Below are 9404 nucleotides of genomic sequence, written 5' to 3'. Positions count from 1 at the left end.
ATTTCTTGTGGGAATAAATTTAAGAAATGAAACAATTAATAGTTAGTGGAGTTATTGTTAAAACAACATAAATTAAAACAACAATAATAACAATGTCAAAAATATTTTAAAGATTAACCTATAAAAATATTAAAATAGTAAAAAATTTAATATGACAAAATTGTAAAAGTGCTTATTTTAAAAGTAGGGTAAGATTATATAGATAATGATAGATATATTAGTAGAATTTCATGTTTTTCCTCAATTTCGACCATTCTACCTTAGCTCCTTAAATATATTGGAATTTATTTCCCAATTTTTAATTTAATATTTATTATTTAAAATTGTTTTGGTGAATTTACTAAAAGTTTATGTTTGGACATAAACTCACATTATTTTATCTTATCTTATTGACAAATTCAATCTTACCTTTTAGCTCATCTATATATAATTGTCTCTTATTTTACTCTCACTTAGACCAAGTAAAATGGTGATTAATTGAAACAATTTCATTAGAAATCAGAGTATAAATTTTCATGAAAAACGCAAAAAAAAATCCTTTGTTTAAGATGTTTCAAGCCTATTAGTATTCTATATTCACATTAGTATGATATTATCCGCTTAGGATCATATGTGCAAGTATATATTCTTTTTGGGCTTCTTCTCAAAAGATCTGAATCATTTATATGTTTTTACTCCTTTTATTTTTTCAACATGGAACTTGAGACTTACAGTACAAATTTTCATGAAAAATGCAAAAAAATCTTTATTTAAAATGTGATCTAAATTAGTATAATATTATTTGCTTTGGACTGAGTCAACAAATGTTTTTTTTAGGCTTTTTCTCAAATGTCAACTTTTTTTATTTTTTCAAAATTGAATTTGAGATACACACAAAACACGATGAATGTTTATCGATTCATGAAGAAGGGCACACAACTCAAGGCCTCTTCTTTGTGCATTCAATGTCTTCTTTATCGCCACCACCATAAATCCACAATCAACACTCCACAGCATAGACTACACGGCTGGCATCTTCTCATACCAACTTAGAATTAATTTCTTTAGTTCCTTCAAACCCATAACTATTCAATGCTCTACTTCTTGCACAATATGATCCTTTTCTCACATTCTATTATATATTTCATTACATGTATGTAATACACCAAATAAGAAAAATTTGGTAGTGAAATATGAAGAGAAATAGTATACTACTTATTTTAGTTTTAGTAATATCGTTTTTGATTGCTCAAACACTCACGGAAGCAAGAACAACACATACAAAAACTAAACATAGTAGAGTTCCCAAGAGTATAGGACGGGGCAAAGGTGTTCGTCATGGGCCTCGGAGACATAATAAAAGGAGCGGAACTAAAATTGACTCTGATTGTGATCCACTATATCAGTATCTTTTTAGTAGTTGTGGCCAGTGGCCGTTTGAACGATCATCGCCTGATAACCCATTTAACCCTAGAAGAAGGCCTTTACCACCACTTCCACCACTCTTGCCTCCAGTAACGCCACCTTTTATGCCATCTCCACCACCTTTATTTGTGCCTCCTCCCTCACCGTTATTGCCACCTCCTTCTCCTTTGGTGCCTTCGCCACCACCACCCATAATAGCTCCTTCCCCACCATTGTTTCCCCCACCCCCACCTTTGGTACCTTCACCACCACCACCATCACCACCAATTTTTTTATCATCACCACCGCCACCTCCACCATTTGCAATCCAATCGCCACCACCTGTATCGCCACCCCCGTTTATACCATTTTCACCTCCACCACCAAATATTCCATTACCATCACCACCTCCACCGTTGTTTCCACCTCTTTTTGCATCTCCACCACCCCCAACAATAACCCTACCCCCACCACTTCTACCGCCACCACCAGCACCAATATTACCATTCTCTTCACCTCCGCCAACACCAACACTACCTCTTATATCACCACCTCCAGCACCAACACTGCCAATTCTATCACCACCTCCAGCACCAATACTACCATTTCTATCACCACCTCCGGCACCAATAATACCGTTTGCTTCACCACCTCCTACACCAATATTTCCTTTCTTATCGCCGCCACCAACACCAATATTACCATTCTTATCACCGCCACCAACGCCAATACTACCATTTGTCTCACCCCCACCAGCACCAACACTACCTTTTCCTTCGACACCACCAGCACCAACACTACCATTTACCTCACCACCACCAACACCAACAATACCTTTCACATTGACACCTCCGACACCAATTTTACCATTTATGTCACCACCACCAGCACCAGCACTTCCTTTTGCATCAACACCGCCAACACCAACACTGCCTTTTGCATCGACATCACCAACACCAATTTTACCATTTACTTCACCACCACCAGCACCAACACTACCTTTTGCATTAGCTCCACCGACACCAATTCTTCCCTTTACTTCAGCACCACCAGCACCAACACTACCTTTTGCATCTACTCCACTGACACCAATTCTTCCATTTATTTCAGCATCACCAGCACCAACACTACCTTTTGCATCAGCTCCAACTACACCAACACTACCAATTTTATCACCGCCATCAACAACACCCTCGTCAATAATATCACCGCCACAAATACCAATGCCACCAACTCCTACTTCAACATTATTAACCCCACCTACACCTGTTTCTTCATAGCAAGTTAACCAACAGTTAGAAGTCCAATTCATGAAATATCGTTTAAGTTGAGAATCGAGTTTTGTCATTAGATAGAGAGCAAGTATCACTTAATTTTCCCAGTAAGGTTATGAATTCGATTCTCGCCCAACCTTCTCATTCCTCGGCCTACCTTATGCTTCAAAAAAAAAAAAATCATTCCCAAGTAATTTCTACATCCGTAGCTATGGTATCAATGAAAAACTATTTAAGTTTATCTATAATCTACTATTATATGACTATATATATCAGCCTTAATTTTGTAGTCATGTATTCATCAATTGTTAGTCGCAGTTACTTAATTCGAACATAACAAAGATTAGCAGCACCAAAAAGTTGACATATTAATATATGATTATTCATGCGATGTATATTTCTATTGTATTATTCTATAAAGCTTTCTATAAGAACATGTTTTATACTGCATAGTACATAGGGGGACCGGGTGAGCAAGTTGGATATCTAATATAAAACATCAACTCGGATCGGATTCGATATTCGAAAATTGGCATATTTGATATTCAATATCTGATCTGAATCAGATATCTGAAAAATATTTGAGTCAAATATCTAAAATATCCGATATCTAACCCCTATAATAATAAGTAGAAAACCTAAAATCAGATATTCGAATTATCCAATATCCGACATCCAATTAAGTCAAAATGATTTTTTTAGAAAATATAATTTATTCTTATAAGTATCAGATGTCTAATCAGTTACTCGTATAATATATGGATATCCAATATCGGATATCTAACTATCTGAAATAATGTCGGATATCCGATATTCGACTACTAAAAAAGTATTCGGAAAATCGAATCTCAAAAACTTTAATTAATATTTAAATTTGTATCCGATATTAGAATTTACGAATGGAATGTCTGATCCAAATTCTAATTTTAAATAAAATATCGAATCGAATCATTGAATTTTCAGATTATCAGATAATTTTGCTCAACCCTGTGTACAAGTACTTAGGTCATGCTTTTATTCGAGTATGTTTGTATTGAGGGTAAATACTTAATAGAAAAATAAAAACGATATGTAAATACCCTGCTATTTCAACCCATTATACCTAACTTCTTAATATCCACACCATTTAAATTTAAGCAAACTCTACATGACAAAAAAGTAGAAAAGAATCAAGTTTTCTTTTGGCTGTGGTAGATAAACAAAGTTATGGTGATTAATGATTTCATGATACAATTTTGGATCAAAACTTTGTTATAGGATGACCTCAAAAATAAATTTGTACTTCATTGTAAGATTATTATTGTGCATTAATGACAATTTTGGTTCAACAACTTTGTGTGACCTAATGCTATTACTTGCAAGTTGTAACATTTATGTTTTATGAAGTAGTCAATTCAACTTACACTTATGCCAAACTTCTTACACTAACCCTTTTAAGAAAAGTTTCCATTGAAATGAAACTTGAGAAAGTACCACTATAATTAAATAAGTTCCAATTTAGAGATTTCTTTTACTTGTATTTATTACACATGAAAATGAAAATGGTTCATTCATTCATTTCTTCCTACTAATGGTTGCTTCAATGGTCCTTTAGTTGGACCATTTTTGGGCATTCATTAGGGGTTAGTAGTATCAGCTAGTCTTTTGAGAGGCCATCTCTTTGAGAGATATATCTCAAGTCTAACCTATCAAAGATTAATGTCTACTTATCCTATTTTTAATGCCTACTTACATCATTATCCTAAATACTTATTTACCGTATCCTTAATATCTACTTTCAATATTTTAAATGTTTACTTACATTATTCTTAATGCCTACTTTAAATATTTTAAAAATATATAATGGACCGACCCAATTAAAAATGGTCTCTCAAAGAGATCGTCTCTCACAAAAATTTATGTGGTAGTGTAGTAGTCTTGTACACATGCATGGCTTAGAGCCGCCGTTACAACTTTTTTCATTTTCATAAGTCCATCAACCATGCCATTAGGGTTTGTTAGTATATTTTTCTATCTTTTTTATTGAAATCTAACTTAGATTTTTGAATATGACATGGATTAAAGTTATACTTATATATACCTCATGCGACAACAACATATTTATTAGTTAATGTCTTAATGAGAGCTTTAGTTTACCTTTAAAAAATAATTAATTAGTAAAAGTTACTTTTATCAATAAAAATAAGTTTTAATCAATAAAAATTAGTTACAAAATCAGTAAAAAAAATCAGTTACAATCAGTAAAAATCAGTTTTAATCAGTATAATTTAATTATAATTTATAATTAAAAATCAATTAAAATCACTTTGGTTATTTGTATTAAGTGGATCAAATAAGTGGCTTAGAATTAATTTTTTTTGAATTTCAACAAATGAGAATTTTGAACTAGAATTAGTAATTGTAGTATGGAACAATTTTCGATGACACTACAAGGGTCGACTTGCTCTGATACCATATCATAAATTTATAAATGTTTAGAAAAAAGTTTAATGAACGAGTTGTGCACAAAGCTTAGAAGAGATCAACAATTAGGGGTGAAAGAGAATGAACTCATTTTAGTTATCAAGTATATATAACTAATGTTAGTGTATTTATACATGAAGTTAGGAAATCTAGCAAACTTCCAAGCTCTAAAAAAGGTATCTAACAAGCTTGTTTATATGGCATTACTTAAATAAACTTAAAAATATTTTTTATTTTCTTTACATTATAATAAAAAAAAGGCAATCTGATACACAGTTTTAGTGTAAACCACATCATGGACCTTTAACTATATATATTGATGTAAGGACCACCTCCTGAATATATTGGTCCATTTTGCTTCAATACTGTACTTGAATTTAAGACCATTCATCAATGCAAGATTAGACTTTGATCGTTCCAACAACAACCCAAATCCACTTGATACTCATTTTGGAGTACCTTATTGTAATGGTAAGATCCATTGACTACGACAATTTAAAGCCGAAAATTATAGAGTAGCCTAGCTGTTGTGCGCTTTCTTGTAGTCTTGTGGTGGACTTTAATTCTCACCACCTGTAAAAAGAATTAATTTGTTCTGCGATAACTGTAGACATTTTCTAGACTATAAGAAAACCTTGATCATTTCTAATATGTAAAGTGAGAGACTTTATATATTAACAGTCTTTGGTAATCAGTATTAAATGGTGGGGATGAGAATAATTTATAGTGTAAATTTTCATAATATATATACATCATGTTATTTTTATGGTAATAAAAGTTTGATCAAAAAAAGTTTTTTTATTCACAATTTTCCATTATCATCAAATACCATATTTTCAAACGTTAATGCATTGTAATGAATTTTGTAAAGAAAATGAGATTGTTGAAGGAGAATAAGTATGACCATTAAATTTGTCAAGAAATATTCCTATCAAAATTATGCTAATTTTTCATTAACATTAATACTCTCTCCGTTCTTTAATGAAGTTCCCAAAATGAATGTTCAGGGGAATTAAGAAAAATTGAATATTTTATAGAGTGGATATACTATTTAATTGAATAATAAATTTGATTGGAGAAAAATAGAGACCATAAGCATTAAAAAATATTAAAAGAAAGTTAGTGGAAAAAATATAGCAACCACAACTAATAAAAAATTAGTTTTATAAAGTTAGTGGAAAACATGTGGGGACCATAAAGAATATTAAAATGTTAAATTAAAGTTAGTGAATGATATGTGGGGTACATAAGTATTATAAATATATTAAAGTGAGTATGAATAAGGGTATTTTCGTCCAAAATTTATGACATAAATAGAGTGATTCTTTATGAGAATAACAAATGAAACACCCCAAAATGGCAAATAAGAACTTCTTTATGAAACGGAGGGAGTACCATTTAGTACCGATTACCAGATAGAGTATACATCCAGTCAATAGATGTCATATCAAGAAGTTATTTGGTAGGCAAATGCCATATCATCCCCTTTGGTCCCAAACTCCCAATTCCCTCAATATAGAGGTTGGCCTATGCGAACACAAAGCTAACCAACATATATCTCCGACCCGACCAGAATTTAACTAAATAAATATATTACTCAACAAGATTTCATTCCTAAATCAACTAATAATAGATAATTTTCTGTAATATCTGATTTATATGTTGGGTTTTTTTTTTTCCTATAATAAATATTTTTGGGGTATAATAAGCATTTTTGGGGTAAGATAACTATGCAAATAGCTGTTAGTTCATTAAAAAGTTGTAACTATGTATAATTGTAGTTGTATATTTGTAACTGTTATGTAGATGGTTTTTAAAAAGAGAAAGAATGTGTGGATGAGAGTCGAGGCGGAGCAAAAATTGAAATATTTTGTGAAGGTCTTGTACAATTTCAAAAATTATAATATTTTTCTAATAACTTTATGTCTTTAGGCACTAAATATATAGTACTATTTAATTTAATATTGAGCTCCAATTTTTCGAAGTCTTAGGTGGTTGAACATGTTGAACATGCTTAGAATCTCTTCTGGATGAGAGTTACAGAAGTAAATCTTGTTTTATCTTAGTTTACATTAAAAAAAGGGTGCACCTAGCTGATTAATATTCCCTTTTTGACTTAAGTTACTTGATTTTACTCTTAAAATAGAGAGATGCACACTATTATAATCCGGATTAAGTTAATACAAGATTACTTTTTTACGATTTAAAGAAACAAACATAGCAAATTAAGTAGGGGTGTCAAACAGGTCGGGTTGGGTCGTTTTCAGGTTCGGGTCATATATAAATGGGTCCATAGACTCTTGACCTGAACCTGACCCATTTAATTAAATGGGTCAAAAATTGAAACCCCGACCTGATCTGTTGCAGGTCGGGTCAACCTGAAAATGACCCATTTAACTTGCTTTTTTTTTCCAGGTCATTGAACCCATATATTTCAGGTCATTTGACCCATTTGACCCATTTGACCCATATATTATATTCACATTTCATAATAAAATTAAACATGCTTCAAAATTCTTAAAAGTTTTCAAAAGTTAACAAACATCAAACAAGCAAAATAGCACAACAAAGTATCATAATTAGTTTCTAGTTTCTACAAATCATCATAATCTAAAATATGGTGGCTGAGGAAGATGCTTTTGAGCTGAATTCATGTTGATCGAAACTTTGACATGGACTTGGACTTGGACTTGGACTAGGATAAGATATGTCTTCTTCTTCTTCAACTTTAATCTTCATTACCAACCCACAAAGCTCATCCAATTGTGATTCCATTTTTGCTTCATTAACAAACAAAAATATAAGTTATCAAACAAACCAAAACCAATATTAACTTAAGACATATTATGATATAGAAAATTACCTCCTTCAAATGTCCAATCCTTTAGACAAACAATAGCTTGGACAATATTTGGCTTCAAAGCACTTCGATAGCAATCAAGTACCCGACCACCAATGCTAAAGGCAGATTCGGAAGCCACGGTAGATATAGGAATGGCAAGAATATCTCTAGCCATTAAAGAAAGTACCGGATAACGAGATACATTTGCCTTCCAATGCGCAAGAATATCAAGATTAACTGAACGAGGCACTAGTTGCTCCTCAAAATACATCTCCAAATCAGATTTCATACTCACAGTACTATGCTCATTAGAGAAACTATCAAAGTCCTATAAAACAAGCATTTACATTAAAATCTCTAAAAGGTAAAGAAACAAACAAAAACTTATATAATTATGAAAAAAAAAATCAGAATTAAAACTATCAAAGTCCTATAAAATATCAGTATAAGACCAAAATGAATGAAATAACTGAAAATCAAACCAAAAAATTATCAAAATTCACCATATGAATTCATTCTGTATAACTTATCAATGAACTAAAACTTTACAAGAAGATGATGATTATCATTCTGTAAAACGACACTAATCATATTAAAAAACTAAAACTTGCTCATGAACACAGCTTTCACCAAAACAAAACAACCCACAAACCCAAATCAAGAAATGAACGAATTTCACAATTCAAAACAAAACCATGACAAAAATAGAAGAATATTGTAACCTTTACAAGAAGATGATGATTAAAATAAACTAAAAAAAAAAAAAGTAAAGACCAAAATGAATGAACTAACCCAGTTTACACCGAAAGAACTAACCTCGGAATTCGGATACACCGAAAGAATGAATAGCTTAGAGGATTGGAGAAATGGAGCGAAGATACTTCGGCAGAGAAGGAATCAGGAATTAGGGAATCCGAATTACAACCCAGTTTACAGGAGAGAGAAGTTAAGTTAAGGAAGAAAGAGGAAGAAGAAGGCGCGGCGCAGTTCGTTGAGAAGGAGGAGTTTTTAGGTTTTTAGGGAGAGAAGGCGCAGTTAAGGAGGAAGAAGAGGAATTAGGTTTTTAGGGTTTTTAGGGAGAGAAGGCGCGGAGCGAAGATACACTTGGGCTTGGGCCGCTTAGGCGCTTATAATATTCCAGTTTCAAACTTTTTAAAAAAATTTCAATGGGTTATTAAATGGGTTAATATGGGTCGACCTGACCTGATTGACCCATTTAATAAATGGGTTAAACAGGTTTTTTTGGGGTTTAAATATTCAACCTGAACCTAACCCATTTAATAAACAGATCAGGTCGGGTTGACCTATTTAATTAATTGGGTCAAAAATCTAAACCCAAACCCGCTAATTTCGGGTCGGTTTCAGATCAGGTTAGCAGGTCGGGTCAGCTTTTGGCAGCTCTAAAATTAAGTAAAATAGTAATTATAGCAAATTCAAGAGAA

The 9404-nt window shown here is 32.2% G+C and overlaps 1 protein-coding gene across 1 annotated transcript; it reads right to left on the bottom strand.

Moving 5' to 3' along the window:
* Positions 1-1381: 1381 nt before the first annotated feature.
* Positions 1382-2731, bottom strand: LOC130828472 (glycine-rich cell wall structural protein 1-like). Its single transcript, XM_057694459.1, has one exon. The coding sequence runs from the start codon at positions 2729-2731 to the stop codon at positions 1382-1384; it is 1350 nt and encodes a 449-aa protein (XP_057550442.1).
* Positions 2732-9404: the final 6673 nt, after the last annotated feature.

The sequence above is a fragment of the Amaranthus tricolor genome, chromosome 12 (genome assembly GCF_026212465.1).
Source record: "Amaranthus tricolor cultivar Red isolate AtriRed21 chromosome 12, ASM2621246v1, whole genome shotgun sequence".
NCBI classification, from domain to species: Eukaryota; Viridiplantae; Streptophyta; class Magnoliopsida; order Caryophyllales; family Amaranthaceae; genus Amaranthus; species Amaranthus tricolor.
Note: the sequence above shows the minus strand (reverse complement) of the source record. Positions and strands in the feature narration are given on the sequence as shown.

Excerpts from the sequence above, each read along its gene's own strand:
- LOC130828472 (XM_057694459.1), bottom strand. The coding sequence starts at position 2,731 with ATGACAAAACTCGATTCTCAACTTAAACGATATTTCATGAATTGGACT.